A 23,642-nucleotide genomic window follows, 5' to 3' on the forward strand; every position below is an offset into this window, starting at 1 on the left:
ATTCAAGTTAAAAGTAAATTTATAGGCTCCTTTATGGGAAGAACAAGCAATGCACTTCTTGATCAGAAAGTGACAGAGGATGAATGATATTCAGCAGAGAAGGCAGACACTTTTCTGTTCTGAATTTCATTTTGGAAATAATTGTTTTCCATACAAATATTTTGACGTTTTCCAATCCTATGAAAAAATCAAAATATTTCCTCAAAAAAATTTCATTTATTTCAAAAATTTCCACCGAATACACTGAACATTTCCAGTCATTTCTAATTCTGAGTTAAATAGTGTAGCTGAATTGAAACTCAGAAGATCTGGATTGAATACTCACCTCTACCTCAGATTTCCTGTGTGACCGTAGGCAAGTCTCTGCACCCCAGATAAAACAGGGATAGTAATACTTACTTGCTCCTTTGCCTTATTTGCCTTTACACTTCAGGAAAGGGACAGTTTCTTCCTATGTTTGTTCAGTGCTTATCTCAGGTTACGTCTTCACTTGTTGTGCCAGAGGATCAATCTTCTGACATTCAATTTAGCAGGTCTAGTTAAGGAATAAGGAAAGCAGAGGGGAACATTTGCTCCCTTTGGCCTCCCTATGTGAAGAGCGCACTAAAGCTCATTTTAGGTAATCCAAATCCAGCTACATATTTTACATAGCTGGAATTATGAACCTTAAGCAGACCTTCCATGTCTAGTGTAGGCCTGGCCACAGTAGCACTCTGATCCCAAACAATAATAAAGTTAAAAAAGAAAATCAGTTTTAATCATTTTTGGGCAACCAGATGCATCTGTTATACGGGGGGGGGGGGGAATCAGAATGGAAACAATTTTCAATGTCAGATCTTCAAATGGTTATTATAATAACTGAGTTAATTGCTTTAAAAATCTATGAAAAATACCTTGAGTGTCCTTCTAACGATTCTTTATCCCACTACAGTCTCAGTGTGATTTACTGTTGAGATATGCACGCCTCAAATTCAGGTAAGAGAACAACAGACTTATTTATATATTTTATGAACTAGAGATTCTCTTCTGAATATAGATAACCATGAATCTATGCTATAAATCATACCCCACTAAGGAAAGAAGTACCAAGGAAGAAAACACTCCAATGTTTAGACATATGGAGATTAGCTTGAATGTTGAAAATGTTTCATCTACACTATCCTGATGGGCACAGTCTCTCTTTGAATGTTTGTTGTTTATATTAGAAATGGCTAAATGCTCTAGTATAAATTCACAGCACTGCAGTGCAGAAATGATAATATATGCTTGCTCTCATACCCGAGTTCCACAGCTAGCTTTCCAATAAAATCTAATCGCCATTAACACTATAATTCTTGGCCTAAAATTAGTCCTTGTATAGCTAAGCAAAAATTCCAAAAGGTTTCTCAGGACCCCCTTTGCCATCATGAGTACATGAAACTAGCCAAGTCATATTAGCTCCAGGGGGAAGATGGGAAGAATTTCTCTTTCTGTTTTTAATTGCAAGCATATGTACAATCGTATAGATTTTTCTATATTCCTCTACTCCACCTTGTCTATGTTGTTTATCTTCATTGGCTCCGCATCTGCAAAGAGAACCACAGCAGAGTGATAACTGAGCCCTGTAATTCCAGTCACACAGTTTTCACTGCATGATGAAACAATTTTTGGGAGCCGTGCACTCTTCTTATCTACTTACTATACCTCCGATACCTGCTTCCCCTTGTTGCCCCTGAATATGGGAAGCCTGAAGTTACTTAAAGTTAGACTCAGATGTTGAATATCTATTTTCTCTTTCCAGCAAATAATCATTCCCATCTACCCTGTCCATCAAACTGAGTTTGGGAACTTATTAAAGATGGTTCCGCTACCCCAGTTTCTAGCACCTGATCTGATGTTCTCCGATTTCTTGGGGAAGCTCAACTCATCGCCACAGAGCTCAGTTAGCTCAGCAGCACTTGCTCCAGAGCACACAACACTAGAAAATGGGCAATAATCATCACACTGGTGTTCCTCGAGTAGGGAGACGCTGTAACATGAGGAAGAAGTGATGCCAACAGCAGTAAGTCTGATAGCATTAGATGAGCTTTACTTTCCTCCGTGGCATAGCCTGCTGTACAACATCTTGCAAAACTGCTGGCTAACAGAACCCTTCATTATTTCTGGAAACCTGAAGCTTTAATTCCCATGTGGATCTTTGCAGTATGCTTTGGCCTTATCTTGTGACAACACACAACACAAGTTTCACCTCTGTGCTGTCAGACAAATGCACATACCCCATTACTGCATCCCAAGAGGGAAACAGTGTTTCCTGCAAAGTACATGCTGCTCGAAAGCTGGCTGGGGATATTATAAAAGCTGATTATGCTACAGGTTATTATAAATGCATTGCTTCCAACAGAAAATAAAATGCTTATCTGGTGAGTCCAACAGTGCATCTCAGAGTAAGCATGATTTATTTCCTCAGTTAACGGCTCTGTTTCTAAGAAAGAAAATACTGAAGAAAACCCCCCTAAATTTTATTTCTTTTTAAACAATTAGCCTCTATTAAGTATCTCTTTTCCCCCCACTGTTCATTTTCTTATGTTTCCTTCAATAGAAGAAAGGAATTTTTAAAGTAAGCCACCATGAAAAAATTAACACTGCATCTACCGGGCACTTATAAAAACAGGACCCAATTCTGCAAACCTTACCCATCAATATAGTCTTTACCACTTAATTTCATTGGCCTGCAGGCATGAATAAGGACTAGTCACATAAGTAAGAGCTGGAAGGATTTGGCTCATGAGACCAAATTCTGGTTCCTATTAAGGTTGTGTACATTTGAGTGTTTCCACTGAAATCAATGGAGCTTCACCAGATTTGCACCAAGCTTCTGTAACAAAGCAGAATTTGGCCCTAAAAATCAGAGTGGGGACAGAGAGCAATTTACAATTGAAGGAAAGTTCTAAGAACATTAAAGAAGTTTAAGGCTACCATTTGAGGCACAAGATTTCCTCTGGACATTGTAAAAAAAAGAACATTGACAACAACAATAAAAAACAAACAGAACAAAGTCATTTCATTTCAACTAACTTTGTTCATTTCTGCCTCATTAGCCTAAAGAAGACCTCGTGGCTACAATGTCACCTCTGACCTATTCATTAAAAATCACCCATTTTCTGTGACTGTATCCTATCTACCAATAGATTTCCTGTTTCAAAATCTTAAAAATAAAGCACGGGTGGTGACCGTTTGGGCTTGCCTACCCAAGGAAGTTATTTTGGGTTAAGGGAGGTGTGGATTTAAAGCAGAACAGCTATTCCTGACTAAATCCATAGATGCATGCTCTTATTCCAGAATAACAGTGCCTTATTCTGAATGATTTTAAATCAATTTTCAAAGTGGATTAATCTAATTCCAAAATAGGAATATCCACAGAAGAAGTTAACCAAGAATCAGGAATAACTCCACTTGGAGACAAACCCTTTGTTTCACTCCATTTAAATCAGTCTTTTATATTTTCTGTTAATCAAAGGTTAGCTAATATGTGCTCCAAATTGTTTTGTTTTATGTGTAAACATATTTCAAGTTCAAAGGAAACTTAAATTTTGTGGAGGAAAACTAGGGAAGCAGAAAAATCATACCATTAAAGAGGATATACAAAGATAAAAAGAAAGCTGAGTCCATCTTAGAGTTATGTGCTCAGTGCCACCCTTATGAGATGAGGGACAAGCAGCTCAAAACAAAAGTTTTAACCTTTCAAAAAGTTTTGCTTCCCCTTTGAGATATATTGGAACTTCCAGTTCATTAAAGATACCCGGAGTGCATCACTCAAGGACAGTGGAGGTAACCAGAAGTCTTACTGAACCGCTTCAGTGACCCATAAATATTAGTACTTTCCCCAAAGAAGAAGAAAAAGAAGAGGGAAGGAGGAAGGGAGGGAAGGAGGGAGAGATAGATAGATAGATAGATTAGATAGATAGATAGAAAGAAGTTGTTTCTGTGATAGATACCTCCATCATTTGTCTAACAGCATTCAAGATGTAAAGGGGGTTGATTCTATTTATCTCATCTCTGAGGGTGCATCTACACTGCATGGTTATTTCGAGATAACAAGCGTTATTTCGAAATGACGCCAGTCTACACAGCCATTCCATTATTTCGAAATAATTTCAATAATGTCTTATTCCAAAATCTGTAAACCTCGTTCCACGAGGAGTAACGGTACTTCGAATTAGAGAGCCTAATTCGAACAACCTACTCAGTGCCGCGTGTGGCCGCGGGCACGGAGTCTGCACTAATGGGGATTTAAAAATGGTGGTGCCCGGCAAGATGCAAATGAAGCCCGGGATATTTAAATCCTGGGCTTCATTTGCAACTTCGAATGCCTACATTACCACCCTAGTTCAAACTAGGGTGGCAGTGTAGACATACCCGTACTTAGTTATATAAATGTTGGATTTTGTGGTGCATATACCTGCTCCATCCCAGTCAACACAAATGAAGAGTGACTCAGGTGGAGGGAATGAGAAGCACGGATCATGTACTAAGCTTTTGTGGGATGATAAATGGATCAACTCTTTCTCTCTCTGAGCAATAACCATGGGGATTATTCACAAACACTATTCTGTTTCAAGTTACTTGTTATATATGTATATAAACTCCTCTGGCCCCAGATAGATACTACTGATTCATTACCAGCAGATGATCGAAGACAATTAATTTGAGAAAGCATAATCTGAGGGAACCAGGATTTTAGAAAGACTACAGAATAATTAAGGAGTATGTATTTCTCTTATTGTGCCCCTTCTTTATTTCTGCTCTGTGTCATATTTTTCTCTATTTGCTTTCTCTTTCTTACAGTAGGGCATAAGCATACTTCTATCTTGGTGAGATCTCAGAAACTGTTAGAACAGATTACTGGGTTTTTGGAAAATCTAGTAAACCTTAAACTAGACTCTGATACTGTTGTGAGCCAATAAATTAATCTCTTAGGGCATGTCTGCACTTTACAGTGTTATTTCAAAAAAAGTTATTTTGGAACAATAACTCCTGAAAAAACTATTTTGAAATAATGAATCCACACTACAAATCCCCATTGAAATAGCGCAGATCTATATCAAAATAGTACATCCACACTCATTGGAGCCTGGAACACATTTAAGGCCCCTCCAGAAGCACTCTGGGAAGGGCATCAGGACAGCAATCACTTCCTGGAGCTACTTCCTGAGACTGAGGCTTATGCTTAAAGGGACTCCCCTCTACGGCCGTGACTCAGACTTTTCCCTTTTTGCCTACCACCTTTGCCTACTTTTCACCTTTGCCTTTGGGGACAGTAAACACCACATCGTGTGCTCTGGTTGCCCTTGCAGATGCCACAGCACTCTCAACATGGAGCTGGAGCTGCTGCAAAGCAGTCACAAGCTCTTAGACCTCACGCTGCACCTTCTGGTGCAGTTTATGCAGGCTGCCCTTGTGGCACTGATTGAAGATGATGACCAGCCTGGAATGTGGGGCCTCCTCACCCAGGTCTGGGTGTCCCTCATGCACCACAGTTCTTTCCCCTCGCCCCTTCCCTGTACACTGTGCATCACTGCTTCTGGAAACAGAAGACCAGTACCAACTGGTGGGACCAGATCGTCTTGGAGCAATGGGATAACCAGCAGTGACTTCAGAACTTCCACATATGGAAGGACACCTTCCTGGAATTCCTAAAGATGCCCCCTGCTAGAGTCTAGGGTCAGTGACATGGACATGCCCAGGTGCATCATGGGTAATGCAGCCTACCTCTTGTTCCCCTGGCTCATGAAGCCCTACACATGATTCCTAGACACCACCAAGGAATGCTTCAATGCCAGCCTGAGCAGGTGCCGCATCGTGGTAGAGGGCGCATTCAGCTTCCTTAAAGGGAGGTTCCAGTGTCTCCTGACCCCCCTAGACCTTGCAACTGGACCATCCACCAGATGGTGGTGACCTGCTGTGTCTTCCACAACTTTTGCAAAAATAAGGGGAAGACTTTCCTGCCGGGGGGGGGGGGGGAGGAAGAGACTGAGCAGCTTGCAAGGGTTTTTGAACAGCCACAAACTGCTGCCACCTGGCAAGCCCATTAGGAGGCTGTGTGCAACCGGGAGGCCCTGAGAAAGAGTTTCAGACAAGGCCAGCTGTGAGACTCTTGCCCAGGCCTCCCCATAAGGGGCCTCTGCATAGCCCCTGTGTGCCTTTCCTCCTGCATCCCTCCCTTCCCCAACTCCGCCCTCCCTTGCAGACCAAAAAAATAAACTTTTTGTTTGGAACAACAGACACTCTGATTTTTATTTGGGGAATCTAGAACTGGGGAGAGACTGGAGAAAGAACCCAGAGGAGAGAGGAGGGAGATGGAGGAGGGAGGAGGAGGTGGAGTAGTTCAGGGCTGGGGCTGGGAGTGGTGCCTGCCTTGGGTGATCCCACCACATCATGTGCAGGGCCCTGGTGGCTCCAGGGAAGTGGGGGCAGGAGCAGGTACAGTGGGGCGGGGCTTGGTAAAATGTGGGTGGTGGTGGTGGGTGGTTGCTGGACCACTCCATGGCAGCGACTATGCGCTCAATGGCATTGGTGTAAGCTGCAAACATACTCTCATGCTGCTGAGACAGCTGCTCCCAGATGGCATGGCACAGCTCCCAGTCAGCATACCCTTAGAGAACAGCACAGCAGAAATGGCTTAGAAAAAAGTCAATTAAGCTAACACTTTTGACATGGCAAAGATATTTGATAGAGCTCTTATGGAAGCTGAAGATGTTCAGAAGGATGCGTCTGTTTACAAATCGAAGTACAAAAGAAAATTGCCTAGTCAATTTCACACTTTTTTTACTGCCTAGATCATATCAGGTGTTATATATGGATCATCACTTACTGGATTGACTTAATTGCCCATATCTGTGCTTACTGTCCTTTTGTCAATAAGAGCGGCAACCACTTGTTTAGTTTTCAAAACCCAAAATTAGCTACTACAGAACATGTGTCCTGTGCAGCTGTGCTCATAAAAGAACAATACAGTTAAATATCTCCAGGGTCCCATATTAGGGGTGGGGAACCTATAGCCTGAGAGGTGGATCCAGCCCCTGAGACTGAGGCTCCACCCTCCCCACATCAGGCAGCCTGCACTGGCACTCCATGGGGCTGTAGCGCCAGTGCCAGCTCCCCACTCTGGGACAGGGGGAGGTAGCCTCAAGACTCGCAGGCTGGAGTCAGGCAATCTGGGGCCAGATCCAACCCAGGGCTCTGCCAGGCAGGGCGGGCCCACTAGGCTCTGGTATTAGAGGGGAATGTGGGGAAGTCTCTGCTTTTCAGTCACGGCCATTGCCAGTGGGGGCTTTATTTCTTCTCCCTTTTGTGTGGCCCCTGACTGATTTTTCTGTGTGTCAGCAGCTCCAACCCAAAAAAGCAAAAGAACATAAGAATGGCCATACTGGGTCAGACCAAAGGTCCATCCAGCCCAGTACCCTGTCTGCCAACAGTGGTCAATACCAGGTGTCCCAGAGGGAATGAATCGAACAGGGAATGATCAAACGATCTCTCTCCTGCCATCCATCTCCATCCTCTGACAAACAGAGGCTAGGGACACCATTCCTTACCCATACTGGCTAATAGCCATTAATGGACTTAACCTCCACGAATTTATCTAGTTCTCTTTTAAACCCTGTTATATTCCTAGCCTTCACAACCTCCTCAGGCAAGGAGTTCCACAGATTGACTATGTGCTGTGTGAAAAAGAACTTCCTATTATTTGTTTTAAACCTGCTGCCCATTAGTTTCATTTGGTGGCCCTAGTTCTTATATTATGGGAATAAGTAAATCACTTTTCCTTTTTCACTTTCTCCACACCACTCATGATTTTATAGACCTCTATCATATCCCCCCTTAGTCTCCTCTTTTCCAAGCTGAAAAGTCCCAGTCTCTTTAATCTCCTCTCATATGGGACCCATTCCAAACCCCTAATCATTTTAGTTGCCCTTCTCTGAACCTTTTCTATTACCAGCATATCTTTTTTGAGATGAGACCACCACATCTGTACACAGTATTGAAGCTGTGGGCATACCATGGATTTATATAAGGACAATAAGATATTCTCGGTCTTATTATCTATCCCTTTTTAAATGATTCCTACATCCGGTTTGCTTTTCTGACTGCCGCTGCACTCCGCGTGGACATCTTACTTTACATTTATCCACATTAAATTTCATTTGCCATTTTGTTGCCCAGTCTCTTAGCAGATTTTCCTGATGTTATCATCAATTTTCCCCAGTTTCTTCTCCCCGTGACAACATTTGCTCACAATGGGACTATCCACACACCAACACTGGGTAACGAGACAAATCTTCTATGCAGTCTAGCATCTATTTCTAGGAGAGGAGGTCTTTTTGTCAAAATGGAGTTCATTTTTCACTGTACAATACTTATAAAAGCTTTTTCATGTTTCTATTTTACATCTCAACTATAGATTGCAGAGCACTTTTCAAATCTGAGCTAATTGTCACAGCACCCCACTGAGTAAGGAGCACCAAAGCCATTTTGTAGGTGGCACAACCAAAGTCTTCCCAGTCTGCCTCATTAGTGACAAAAACACTATTCCTGACAACTCGTCCTGTCCCCGAAACGTTAAAACTCCCCCTGAATCTTCAAGGTTACTGTAAATAGTAGTCTGTATATGCTAAGAACTTAATAACAATGTGACCAATCTATCTGCTGACATTTTCACTTTGCAGCACACTGCCAGGATTGTGACACCCCAGCCAGACTGTTTGGTGGCAAGAATCAGCATCTTCAAATTTGCTGTTCCCCCAGCATTGTGTTGGGTGAGTGGTAGCAGCAGGTGAGAGTTTGTTACATATATTTCACACAGTCTATCCTGTGACTAAATAGGTTGGAAATATTCCAATTTTTTTTTGTTGGAAAATGCGAATGTGTCCAAAGCAAAACAGCCATTGACTGCATTGAAAATGCATTTACATAACACCGACCTGAGCAGTCCGATAAAACTGAAACAGAACATGCTGACTTTCCCTTTCAAAATTACTTTTCATTTCAGTTTTTACACACTTTACATTTGATAACTGAACGTGAAGTCGAACTCTAAATGAAACCACTTGATTGAGCCAAAACTTTTTAAAATTTGTTTTACTTTGTTTTCATTCCATTCTGAAATCAATTTTTTTTAATAACAGATTTACCACAAGACAGAAAATCAGGTTTCCAAATGGCTCTCCTAGCAGTCCTCACACAGGGTGAATCTCCTTCATGCCAACATCCAGTGTATCCCACGAACAGCTACTGCAGATATTTGAGTAGGGAGTCAACAGACTAGGCTTGTCCTTACTTACCCCAAGATTGACATTGGGTCAATCGATCTCCCGGGGCACAATTTAGTGAGTCTACTAAGGACCAGCTAAATGAATGCCCTCATTGACTCCACCAAGTCACAAGGAGTAATGGAAGTTGATGGATGAGTTTCTCCCATCAGTCTCCCGCAGTGGGGACGCTGCAGACATTCAATCTAAGGTACATTGACTCCAGCTGCATTGTTCACATAGCTGGAGTTGCGTATCTTAGGTCAACTTTCTCCCCTAATTTAGCCATGGCCTATGCAGTGTAACAGGATACAGAAAAGCTTCTTTTCTGTGGTCACAAAGGGTGCTGGTTGCAATAGGATTCATGTGGTTCTGCGGTATGAAAAAATGTGCACTAAAATGGAGGGAGATAGAGGGAAATTTATATGAGGTCAGGCAGGGAGGCTCTCAGTAGCCCCATAGTTCTACACTTTGAGGGCTCACTGTGCATAGCCACGGAGAGGGGTTTGGATGCAGTTATAGATGAGGGGGCTCCACTGCTACATAGATTGTCTGCTACGATCTACTGTGTAAATAAGATTGCAATCTGAATACAAGCTACTGAACCTCTGGGCTGCAGAATGGGCCACCGAGTAATTTTATTACTATTATGAGGCTTTAAAAGATTGGGCTGAGGATTCCTTTCTGGGCACAGACCATGACATCTGACACCCTGCAAGGAAACTATATAAATAATTACATGCACGAAAGACCCCAAACAACTCAGGCTAAAAATATATATATATTAACATTGCAAGGTTAAACACTCTAAAGGTATCTCTCTACACAGCAGGGCTAAAGTCAAATTAAGCTATGCAGCTTCAGCTACGTCAATTGCGTAGCTTAAGTCGAAATAGCTTAATTTGGCTTTTGGTGCTGTCTCCACAGCAGGAAGTCGAAGGAACAATACCCTTTCTCAAGAAATAAGGGTTTCCCAAGTTAGAATAAGAAGTCCTCCAGCTCGACATTATTTCGAAATAATGGCATGCTGTGTAGATGTGTCCTAATTTAGGAAACCCAGAATTAAAGTTGAAAAGAAGATCAGACAAACAATTAAGCTTTCATTCGTATGCTCCACAGCTTTGGAAACATGATTTGAAATGCTTCTATAATATGTTTGTTTGCTGGGAAGGGAAATAATGTAATGAGTGACAATCTCTCTCTTCCCCCACCCCCTCTTTTACACACACACACACACACACACACACACACACACACACACACACACACACACACACACACTTTCTCAAATTATGTGCCTACATTATTTTGTTATAAATCATTCATCCAAGCATTACTGCATTTTAACACCTTTTTTCACCTTCGACCAACATCATAGCAGAGCTAGATTTCTAGGGAATCACAATTAATGCTTCATTCAACACACCTCTAGACAAACAGAGCATATGCCCATATGCTCTCTCTGTGCAGTCCTCCTCACTTTTTCCAGATATCCAGTTCTTCAGTTTCTCACCACAGAACTGTACTTGCAGCCAGAAAAAAAACAAGTACAAACTCCTTAAATAACCTGGGATCCTAATTGTTTTTCCTTCGGTATATTAGGATGAAATCCTGCTGGCATTATTCACAGGAGTGCTCTCACTAAAGTCATAGATATCATTTGCAAGAGTTGAGATATTAAGATTTGTCTAAAACATCGTACAAGTTCTCACTTGGGAATTTTAGCTGAAGGGATAAAATATCCAAGATAGCATGTGAGGAATTAGCCTTTTTCATCATAGTACCTACAGGACTAGAATGTGTCTAATACTTCCTGATTAATTACATTTATATTACATCTGATTTGAAAAATGAAAAAAAACCTCATAAAGTTGTTAATTAAACATACATTTTGCAACCTTAAAGGCACAAATACACACACACACACTATATATAAAATCCAGTGCCTCGATTTCCCCATCTATAAAATGGCATTAATGAGAACTCTTTTGTGCAGTCTCTGAAGATGATAAAGGGGGTAATCATTACATATGCTTTACGTATAATATAAAAATATATTGGGCTAGATCAGGGGTCGGCAACCTTCGGCAGGGTAATCTGCTGATGGGTCATGAGAATGTTGTTTATGTTGACTGTCTGCAGGCACAGCCCCCCATGGCACTCAGTGGCCACAGTTCACCATTTCCTGCCTCCAGTAGCTGAAAACTATATGTCCTCTGCTCTGGTGGCTGACTCACCGAGAAGAGTGAGTCAGCTACTAGAGAATGGACATATCTCTTAGTGAGTGTGTTATAGCCTCCTCCTGTTGGGGCAATTCATCCCAAATGTTTATGGTCCACAGGAATTCTTATTCCCATGAAAGAGACACTTTGTAAACACTTAGGGTACGTCTAGACTACATGCCTCTGTCGCCAGAGGCATGTAGATTAGGCTACCCGACATAGTAAAATGAAATTTACATGGCTACCGCGCTGAGCCGACAAACAGCTGATCAGCTGTTTGTCGGCTCAGCGCAATAGTCTGGACGCGCGGGTGTCGACATCAAAGGTATTTGTCGACCACCCAGGTAAACCTCATCCCAGGAGGTTTACCTGGGTGGTCGACAAATACCTTTGATGTCGATACCCGCGCGTCCAGACTATCGCGCTGAGCCGACAAACAGCTGATCAGCTGTTTGTCGGCTCAGCGCGGCAGCCATGTAAATTTAAATGAAGCGGCGATTATTTAAATCGCCGCTTCATTTTACTATGTCGGGTAGCCTAATCTACATGCCTCTGGCAACAGAGGCATGTAGTCTAGACGTACCCTCAGAATCCTGTGGCACCCTAGGGTATGTCTAGACTACATGTCTTTGTCGCCAGAGGCATGTAAATTAGACTACCCGACATAGTCAGTGAAACCGGGATTTAAATATCCCCGGCTTCATTAAAATAAAAATGGCCACCGTGCTGTGCCAGCTCAGCTGATCGTCGGCACAGCGTGCGAGTCAAGACGTAGATCAGTCGACAAGGGAAGCCTCTGACGATCACTCCTGTAAACCTTGTTTCATGAGGCATTAGGGAGCAGTCGACAAAAGGCTTCCCTTGTCGACCGATCCATATCTTGACTCGCACGCTGTGCCGACGATCAGCTGAGCCAGCACAGGGCGGCAGCCATTTTTATTTTAATGATGCAAGGGATATTTAAATCCTGGTTTCACTGACTATGTCGGGTAGTCTAATTGACATGCCTCTGGCAACAGAGGCATGTAGTCTAGACATACCCTTAGAGACTAGGGATATGTCTACATTGCATTCCTCTTTTGAGAAAGGAATGCAAATGCAGATGAACAAAATTGCAAATGAAGTGCAGATTTGAATTTCCCATGCTTCATTTGCATAATCACGTCCGGGCGCTATTTCAAAATACCTTCATTTTATAAGGAGTAAGGGTTATTTCTAAAGAAGGGTTTTCTTTCAAAATAACAGCATGTACACAGCATTTCTTTTTTCAAAACAGGGTATTTCAAAATAGCACCCAGATGCAATTATGCAACTGAAACGCGGGAAATTCAAATCCACGCTTCATTTGCAATTCATTCATCTGAATTTGCATTCCTTTCTTGAAAGAGGAATGCAATGTAGACATACCCTAACAGATTTATTAGGGCATAAGTTTTTGTGGGTAAAACCCACTTCATCTGGGTTTACCCACAAAAGAGTATGCCTTAATAAATCTCTAAGGTGCCATAGGGCTCTTTTTTTTTTTTTTTTTTTGCAGATACAAACATGGTTCCACTTCTGAGACTTATAAATATAGGTTCAAATTTGCTCTGGCATAATAGACCATAACTACAACTGAAGTCAAGCCGAAATAGTATATTTAAAAATTTAAACAGACTTACCAAGTCCCAGGCATGAAACTCTTAGTCCAGATTTCCCAAGATTTCTAGAACAAACAAGAAAATTATTAGAAGAGTGAAGTTCAGATCCCATTAGAACACACACAATACTTCAAGAAGGAAAATTGCAGTCTGTGAATACTGACAACTAGTTTTGTTTAAAGAAATTGTTTTCCAGCAGAAAGGTTATGTTCTCATCTCTAGTTCATGCCCCCATAACAATATTTTGCTGGGATAATATTAGAAATGGGGTCATTTTGGAATGGGGAGTCTTCTGGCTACATGGATTTAGACTTGTTGTTTGGCACATATGAAAACAGAACTTACTGGATGGGTGATGAAGTATGTGAAACTATTTTAACTTCCCCTAGTGCTTCACATTTAAAGTTTCCCCCCCCCCCATTCTATCCAGGTTAGTGTTGCTGACATGGCACAAAAGCAGTGGTTTGGTTCATGACAACTACACAGTTAGCTGACAAAATATCCACAGGATCACTGACGAGTGGAGAGCCCACTTATAATCCTCATGAAAAGGCCAGTTAAGGCTGCCCACTAGGGAGTTCATTATCCTTTGTAGATGCATGGCAGAGAGGATGATCCTATGCTGGATGCACCACTTCAAGAGCAGGATCACTTCCCAGCAGCGTGGGGCAGATCTCTCTCCCCCTCTCGTGTGTTATGTGATGAACAGTAGTCATCTTTTCCACTTGACCAGACATGAGTGGACCAGATGAAAGGATGGAACCTCTTGCACACTTTGTGAGCTGCCCAAACCTCGAGAACGGAAGGTGCCAATGCTGGTTCTGGCCAATGAGACGGAGAGCAGGGAGAAGTTCCCAAATCAGACAGAGGTCTCATGGAGAGCTCCATTAGATGCCTGTGGAATCTAAACTCTGGTGACTGGCCTGTGTAAGGGGGAAAGAAGCAGCTTCTGTGGAATGTGTCGTTCTCTGAGGCAACACATGCAACTTTCTGTGCAAGTCACTCACCAGGAAGAACCAAAGGGAGGCCAGGTAGGACTGGAAACCTAGGATCTGGAGTATTTTAAATGACCCAAATGCTAGAAAATAGATGGGGAACCCCTCAATCTGGGCCAGCTAGCTTTAAGCTAACTACTATCTATCTACAAAAACTAAAAAAAAACAGACGACAGTATGCTCCAGGTAGAAGAGCAAAAGCTGGAAGGCCACAGACACAAAAGAGTTCCATCCCAGGCTGCAAGTAGTAGAATGCAACAGGAAGGGTAACAGTCCATGCTACCCCTTTGTCCTTTCCTGGGAGCACGAGGAGGTGAAGGGTACAGGCACAGAGCATCAGACACTGCTATTGAAAAACTTCTGGCCCTGGGCGTTCAGAGTGCATATATACCCACCGTAGGACCTGTACTCAGAGAATCACACTTTTCACCATGGTCCCAACTGTGTGTTCCTCATTTCCTCGGTGCCTGACTTGATATTCTGGGGTCTCATCTTCAGAAGCCCTGTCTGAAGTCAGTGGGCTTTGAATGTATAAAGTGCTGCGTTTATATACGCTCCCTAAATCAGGGTTTAAGTGTCCAAAATTGGCCACCTAAAAGGAGTGGATACTCTGGACTTTTACCTCTATGCTTCAGCTCCTCACCTGTAAAATGGGGATATCACCTTCTCAGGCACCAGGGATATCATGAAAATAAATTCATTAATGATTGTGAAGGAAAGATCTGACACATTTTCTGAAAGAGTTTTTTGTGGGGAAAACACTGATTCAAATAGCATTGATATTTTCCTTGTTTTTTTTTTTTTTCTACAGTATGCAATATTTCACATGGAAGCAATTTCTGTTTTTCAGTCAACTCTAGTGAGGCACTTCAGTATCATAGTGATGAGCAAATTATTTTGAAATAAGGTCCTAGTGTAGACTAGGGCTTAATGTGTGCATACGGGGTGGAGGGGGAGGGGGAGGAGTGGAATTAAAGTTACATAAGCAACCATAATTTTGGTATTTCCCATCTTCTGAGCATTTGAGTATCAACCATAATAATGTACTTTTAACAGACATGTACATATAAATTGCACATAAAAACCTATATCTATATGTATGTATCTATAATCACATAAGGAAATATATATTAGTACATAAGAAACATACTGTATTATTAAAATTATGATATCATGTTGCTTAAGTCTGACAAATTGCATAGCTAGTATCTATTATCCCAGAACATTCTTGAGAAATTATATTTTATAGTGGGAATAAAAATAAAAGTGGCTATGTTTAGATATGTGTAATGTTTATTATTCTTTGTGATTCTGTGAGTAACACATCCATGTTTCTTGTGATTTCAATATCATTTAGTATTCATTGTAGTAACACTGATTAATGCATTTGCCTTATTCATAACCAAGTGTCTTCACTTTTCATCATCACCTTCACACTTGTCAAAATATACATATCCATCATAACCATTAAAGTAAACTACATGATCACCAGAGGATTATGTCACAAGAAATCAAAACAAGTATATTTATTCAATTATCAAATAAAGCCCAAATTTTGAAGAGCAGAAGAAGCGCTGTTTTATCTGTAGCAGGATATGGGTTAAATGACATGACAGAAAGACAGTAACCTGAACAGAACAGGACTGTAGACAAGAAAATTATCGGTGAGGCCAAGAAATACAATTTGAAATGACAAGTGTAGTCCATAACACCCATTTAATTATAGCCTCCTGCGTTAATCTGTAAATTCCTAACAGTGTCCATGGATTTTTGTGTGTATGCCAAGCTTAAGGTATAATTTTGCAAACCATGTTCCTACCTTTTACTCAAGAGCCCTTCAAAAGCTGAAGCCGAACAATGACTGTGATTCATGCAGCTGTTAGTGAGCTATTTTAAGTAAAATAGGCTGAACAGCCTTCTGACTTGCTTAAAGCAAAGTTTAGATTCTATGGACTAAATCCTCATGTCTATACTCAGGCCCTGGTCACTACTTTCTGAAGGAAATTCCATGTTGTGCACTTATGCATTGTGGAGGGTGGAGGTTATTTCCATATTCTTTTCTCGAGAGTGTTGGCTTTATTCTGTTGCAAAAGAAGCAAGAGGAGTCAGTGCCCCCTATATCCTCTACATGTACGAAATGCACATTGATACCAGGGCATTGCAAAAGGGGATCTCACTCAGCCTGTAACACTCTGTTTCAGGCCCACTGGCAGAGGAGAAAGGAGTGGGGGACAAAAGGGACAATTGCTCCCATGCCCAGTGATTCAAAAAGGCCCAGAGCTCCTGTCCATCACATTCTTCTCCCTCCTGGCTAGGGAAGGACGCGGTCTGGGGAATGAGTGGCCCACACTGCGAGCTTTCCTTTTGCTTCTTGACAGTGACAGGAAGGGGAACAGCAAGCAGCAACCTGGTATAAATGCTCAGCATGAGGAAGAGCGTTTGAGCTGAAGAGAAAAAGCAAATGAGCATGGACCCTATCAAAGCAGTTCTGTTGCTCAAGTGAATGTTAGTGACCCTTGTTCAGAGCTGGGAAAACTCCTGCATGTCAGAAAAAAACATCCCACCCATGTCACTGTTGAGCTCTAGCAGTAGCGACACCAGCACATATCAAAAAATTGCTTACTCTTGTCTTTTACGGGAGTATGCTTTGACTTTTAAAAGGTTGCCAAAAAAGTGCCCTTGGTTTTGATTTTGAAAATAAACTCACCTTAATTTTGGCAAAAAGTTTACAAGCAGCTATGTAAGAACTGTCAAACAGTTTGATGAAAACTCCTCCTCTCCTCTCTTAGGAATAACTCTGGAAGCATTGATCCTGCAAGTCCTTTCCCAACAAGGGCTTATTGGTTAATCCTGTCGACTACACTCCCCCCCATATAGTCCAAGCTCCCCATGGACAGGAGCTGCTGCTGAAGAGCAGCTCAGACCCCCCGGCAGACAGAGGCTGCTGCCACTCCACATTGTCAGGACCATTATACCATTACAATACAAGAGATTTTAAATATGAGAGTTTAGTATCTAAAATGATAACACTGTAATAGTGGATCAGACAAGAAAGTTGCTACTTTTTAAGTAAAAAGGGCCTAGCACAAAAGTGTTTCCCCAAAACATGGACTTTTCCTTCTAAGATATACTGCATTCAAGGTCCTATGCTGCAATGCACAGTCCTGGACCAGTGATAAGTTTAAAGCTCTTTCATCTTACAACCTCCTTCTTACCTTTCCCCCTTCCAAACTTCTGGTCAGTGTTATCTGTTGCTGTGTTAAGTCTAATTTAGGATGTAAGGTTCTCATCACTTTGGACTTATATATTTGTCTGTAAAGCCTCATGCATACTTATGATGTTGTAAAAACAACAGGTAATATTACAGTTGGGAGGAAACAGTTTTCATATTGTGCAAGAGTTTGAGACTTCAATTTTTTTCCTGTCCTGAAAAGTGGAAATCTCAATATTTTGTGACACACCAATCCAAATGGGGTCAACAGAAACATTTTATGTCAGTAATTTCAAAATATTTAATTCTGATTGTGACACTGTACCAAAAAGGTTAAATAACTTAAATGAAGTAAAAAAATCTATAAAATGTCATTATGACCCCCAAAATGAAAATTCCATTAAATAGTGTCAAGATGGGATGTTTCAACCATGTGGGATCTTTTTTCAAAACATTTTTGAATCAGGAGATTCGTCAAAACCAATCACTTCATGTGAACTTTTTCAGTTTCTCTGAATAAGCACTTTCCAATGAAAAACAAAAATATTAACTGGAAAATTCCTGATCAGCTCTTGCAATTACATTCACAATTTGTCATGACTTCATGTACCCCATTGGGAAGCTTGGATTCATACCTGTCCAAATAATGCAGCATCAATTTCTGACCTAATAGAGTGCATGATGTTGGACCTGAAAATTAGAAACCCTCATTTATAGAAACATGATTTACAGAGTTCTTTAAAATGAACTAGCACTAACTTTTCTGTCACTCAGTGGCTTGTATAGCATTAACACTACCCAGCTTCATAAGCAGATAATGCAAAAACTAATATTAACAATATTTAAACTGTTTTCCTCTAAAACATGACACTTGGGGGAAAAAAGATTGGTGTGCGACAGTGCAACTTTCACTGATACTCCTGTAGGGTGACCTACATAATTCACTCATGGTCCCAATGCATGGGGTCAGACCAAATTCATGCCCACGAAGGCTGGGACATTTAGAAAAAGCTCTGGAGTGTGGGGTGCCAGCTCCCTTAATGCAAATCCCAACCTTACGTTTTATCAGGTGCACAGTCATGGATTCAGATTTATATCACAGTTATCCATAACATGCCCAACATACAAATCAAAGGAAAAAGCTTAAATGGCTTATGCTGTATAGAACGACAGGTAATAAATAAGAGTACGGAAGCCTGACTAATAGGGCTTGAAATTGTTGATGGCTGTCTGAGAGAGTCTTTACTGAAGCTATTTCCTGAGAAAGTTTATCCGTGTCTGCTTCAGTTTTCTTCACAGACAAATACATTCCAAGGACAGACGGAACCATTAGATCATTAAGTCTGAGTTCTGCATATCACAGGCCATCGAATATCAATTAGTTGCTAATACAAGGAGTCAAATAACTAGTGTATGACTAACACTTCCGCAGTCTTGATATGAAGACACCAGAACTGGATACAGTACTCCAGTCCCACTAATGCTGTCCAGTCCCTCCCTTTGCTACTGTCCGTTTATACATGCACGGATTGCATGAGCCCCTTTTGGTAAATGAACCATGGAACACAGAAATCCAAGCAGTTAAAAAGGTGCCTATCTAAAAGATCTAATATTTTCATCATGCTTATCTAAGGTTATTAGGAAGACCTAACTATGCTTTAATGTCATGTAAAATTTCATTTTCTCATTAAGAAGGTCAACTGAAAACAACTGGGTCACACATCTAGATAATGTAGTATAAAACCCTGATAATCCAGTTTAGAGAAGTCTTACTGAGAAATATATTTAAAGTCATTTTACATGTAGGCTCTGTTTGCGGGGGGTGGGCAGAGGGAGAAGGGGGGAATTTGATGGCTCTGTTTCTTTGACCCATGTTCTAAAACAGAAAATCAACATTATTAATGGTTACTGTTATACCTGATTCAACCCCCGTTACTATAATATCTGACCACTTCACAGCCTAATATATTTATTTTCACAATACCCCTGTGATGTGGAGACATGCTATTATTCCCATTTCACAGGCACACACACAAAGTGACACACCCAAAGTCACACCAGAAATCTAACAGGAGTAGGGACTTAAAACTAGGTGTCTCAAGTCATACAAATGCTCCAGTCACTGGCCCATCCTGCTTGGTACTCTTAACTTACCCCCAAAATCCCCAACTTTTTCCACTTAAGACAATTTGCTTTTTTTGTCACCTATATAGATTAATTCACACCCCCAGAGGGGATTATTCCTTCTTAGATTACATCTTCTTCAATATACCTATCCTTTTAACCATTTACCAGTCCTTGATAGGACCTTCCCTCTTATCCCATGAAGCTTACTTTGTTTAAGAGCCATTGGTGAGGGACCTTGTCAATGACATTTAGAAAAATTTACATGCATTATATCCACTGGATCCCCCTTGTCCACATGCTTATATTTTACTTTTTGACTCGTTGGCTAGTTGTTCTTTTTGGCCTTCCTAAATGTAATTTTACATTTCTTTTGCCAGAGTTTATTGCTCCTTTCTATTTTCCTCACTAGGATTTAACTTCCATGTTTTAGAGAACGCCTTCTTGCCTCTCACTGCTTTTATTTTGTTTACTTATTTTCATTAATTTTACAGCATTTTGTTTATTACTTATTGTTATAGGTTGTTTCCTCTGTTATATATGTGGTCTATCAAACAATAAGAAAAATATAATTGCACAACCACAAAAATTGGCAGGTTGACTTGGGGGAAGATATAGTATCTGATACTAGCTTTAACTTTTTTAAAAAGTTGTTTAGCTTTCCAGCTGACAGTGTTCCCCTAAAATGAGAGTAAAGGGTATCCACAGAACATCGAAAGGAAGCCAACGTTCAGTGTACGCCTACTGTGTTCATCCCTTTCCATTTACATGGGCTTGATCCTGCAGCTATTCATATATTTCTGCAACCCACCCAGGATCTAGAATTTTGTATACAAAAGAACAACAGAAGAGACCTCACAGCAACTAGTGTTTTTAATAACCTGTGTTATTAACATGGCTCCTTTATTTTATTTTTTTGTCGCTGCACATACAATATCAATGCCACCACATCTCTGAGAACACTGTTTAGTTCTAAGTAGGTGTCACATGAATACTGGGGCCAAATGCTGCCTCAAACTGGCTTCCATGGCAGCCTTCTGGGTACAGACGAAAGCAGGACTGATCTAGGAATACATTTCTAAATGCTAAAGTGGGGAATTTATTTCCAATAAAATATTTAGGACTCAGGGATGGCTTCTGCAAGCCAGAGCACCTCTGAAGCAGACACATCTGGAGGTATTGTGCCTTTGAAGGACTTTCTAGTCTAAGGAGAAGCATCAGCAGAATTCCCCTCCTCCCTCACACAGTCATATCCTCATCCTTGCCCTGCACAGAAACACCTTCTTTACATCACCGAAATTGCCAGCTTTCCTGTGCCCCTTCCCCCCCCACCCCTTGCAAGTCCTGCAACTAAATTACAGCCTGTCTTGTAGGAATCTAAGGGCTCGCCATTCTAGTGCTCCTATGCAGGAGCAGCCATAATAGCCCTCAGAATTGGTGTGTACTTCCTAACCAATTATAAAATGTGCAGGGAAGTAAAGTTTTAGATCTCAACCTCTTAACAGTGGCCCTCTTACCAGCATGGAAAGGCTGACCTAAAGAGAGAGGAATAACTCAGCACAAGATCCCAAAAAGGAATTGATACAAATTAAAGTAGCATCTACAATTACCCAAAAGCAGCGTGTCTCTGATAGGGGGTTAAAACCAATGTTCCCTCTATTTTTCCATCCATGTGTGGAATACATTTTGTTATATGCACTGAGGCATGTGAACATGTGCACCATCCATAAAAACACAGGCTACCAGCTCTGAGTGCTCTGCTAATCTGCTAGGTGCCATTTAAATCACTCCTGGGTGGCTGCCCAAGAACTCAGGTTATGGGAACACTGGTAACAACCCCTAGGTGGGGGTACCAAATGACAATTGGAGGGCATGAAGTGTTGAAAAACAAACCACAGCAAAAAAAAAAAAAAAACCTCCCTGCACACTTTGGAATTCAAGGCCATATCTCTCTGTCAATCTCTCGAAATGCAGACACAAATACATTGTAGAGTAGGGGGCTGTGTCTACATTGGCATGACTTTGTGCAAAAGCAGCCACGTTTGTGCAAAAATTTGCTGCCTGTCTACACTGGTGGGGAGTTCTTGCGCGAGAACACTGACGTTCTAATATGTGAAATCAGTGCTTCTTGCACAAGAACTATGATGCTCCTGCTCAGGAATAAGCCCTCTTGCATAACAGTTCTTGCGCAAGAGGCCAGTGTAGACAGGCAACATGAATTTCTTGCGCAAGAAAGCCCAATGGTTAAAATGGCCATCGGAGCTTTCTTCTGTAAGAGAGCGTCCACACTGGCATGGATGCTCTTGTGCAAAAGCACATCTCTTGCACAAAGGCACATGCCAGTGTAGACGCTCTCTTGCACAAATACTCTAACGCAAAAACTCTTGCGTTAAAGAGTATTTGCGCAAAATCTTGCCAATGTAGACGTAGCCATGGTGTTATCAGAGATATAGTCTTACTCTTATTTTTAGAATAAATGTAATAGATTTCGATTGTTTTAACTTGAATAAGGGGCTGACAACATGAAAAGACTGAGATACACAGGCACTAGGAAAAAGCTATTGTTCATCCCGCTGGGTTACAAACTCATCACAACATGGCATTAAGGAATTTCCCTCCATGGCATAGGCAATTGGCAAGGTACAGTGTCAGCAGGCACCGGCTACTGAACATCTGACAGAAGCCACTGACAGAGAATGGACTAGATGGCCCATTATTCCGTTTTCTTTTGGTAACTGCTTCGTCCCTGGGACAGTTTAAAAGAAAATAATGAACCATCTTAAATTTCCCAACCCCTCTCTCTACTTCCACCCCCGTTTTCTGTTCTCATATTAAAAAAGGGTGCCTTTGGGTTAAGGCCTTGACATGATATGTGTGAGAGAGGTTTTATGACTGCACTGTAAAGAGCTAAAAATAGATTAAGCTAAAAATATTGATGGACCCTGAAAGCAACAAAACCCATCACTACCTGATCAAAGTCTAGCACTTTAAAGTTAAAATGCAAATATATTCAAGCTGTCTATATGGATTAGATACAGAAATATAACATTTCTGGCAAGAGAGATGCATATTGGTCTAAGGGGATTACAGAGTTTTGTACTACTGGAAATGTTCCACCCACTACAGCATTTTTTTTAGGAAATGCAAATTGGAATTTGCCTTACTAAACAGTTTATAGTTATTTTGTCAAACAAAAAAACCTCAGAGTCCTCGTTAGGAGATTTTGTACCTTTCAAGGTCAGATTCTGCCTTCATTTACACATCTACAAAACCCAGTGTTGTCAGTAATGAGACTGCATGGATTTAACTAAGGGAAGAATTTGTCACATAGAGCTCTATCTTTTGGTCATGTGCTTATGGCCCAGGACTGTGAGCCAGCAGATCTATATTCTCTTCCTGGTTTTGGCTTCCTGTCTGAAATGAAGCAAATTAATTGAGCCCAAATTTTCAAGAGTGGCCTATGATTTTATCTGCCACTTTTTTTGCCCACTGAAAGAAAGATTGCAGGTGCAGCTCATCCCTGAACCACGATAGTACAAACATAAATAGCCTAGAGAAACTAGGCAGCTTGAGTTCGGTTGACAGAGGAGGCCAATAGAACCCAGAATCTTGAGGGACAAATTAACTTCAATGAAGCAAAACCCAATCACACCCACAAATGATCTGGTTGTAAGGGTTTAATGACATTCAGTTTGCAGACTTTGCTAAATAGAGTCACTAAAATCCCACATGAGGACATATGCCTCTCCAACCTTATCTCCTATTCAGAACAGCACTGAGCTGGAAGCCTCTCTTCCTCCTAATGCAGGATGTGTTTGCAGGGAATAAAAACAATAAACTGTGGCACTTTTACATTTGAAAATTGTATTAGGGTCTCCTTGTCCTATCATCTGAACCTCAGGCTCTCTTGATGAGCAATCACCTTGTTCTAGCAATTTCCTGTTCTAACTAGTAGGTGGCACCATGTGAAATCTTATTACCTCTCCAGGGGAGATTAGAATAGAATGGCAAGTAATTGCTACACTTCTGCTGGTTGACGGTAGGCGTATCCAGAGAACAAAGTGCTATCTCACTAGCAAGAGAGTGGGAAAATGGATTATTTCCAATATTTTACAATTTAATGGTGTTTTTAATCAGTCCAAGAAATATCCAGTTTCCAGATTTCA

The 23,642-nt window shown here is 41.2% G+C and overlaps 1 protein-coding gene across 3 annotated transcripts in view; it reads right to left on the reverse strand.

Moving 5' to 3' along the window:
• Nucleotides 1-23,642, reverse strand: part of KCNAB1 (potassium voltage-gated channel subfamily A regulatory beta subunit 1) — a 245,173-nt gene that overhangs the window by 85,753 nt on the left and 135,778 nt on the right. For all 3 annotated transcript variants that reach the window (XM_075937758.2, XM_006123474.5, XM_006123476.5), the window contains one exon: nucleotides 13,168-13,211. In XM_075937758.2, coding sequence (XP_075793873.2) covers nucleotides 13,168-13,211 — 44 coding nt within the window. The remainder of the gene's footprint in view (nucleotides 1-13,167; nucleotides 13,212-23,642) is intronic.

This window comes from Pelodiscus sinensis, chromosome 10 (assembly GCF_052426305.1).
Source record: "Pelodiscus sinensis isolate ZL-2025 chromosome 10, ASM5242630v1, whole genome shotgun sequence".
Lineage (NCBI taxonomy): Eukaryota > Metazoa > Chordata > Testudines > Trionychidae > Pelodiscus > Pelodiscus sinensis.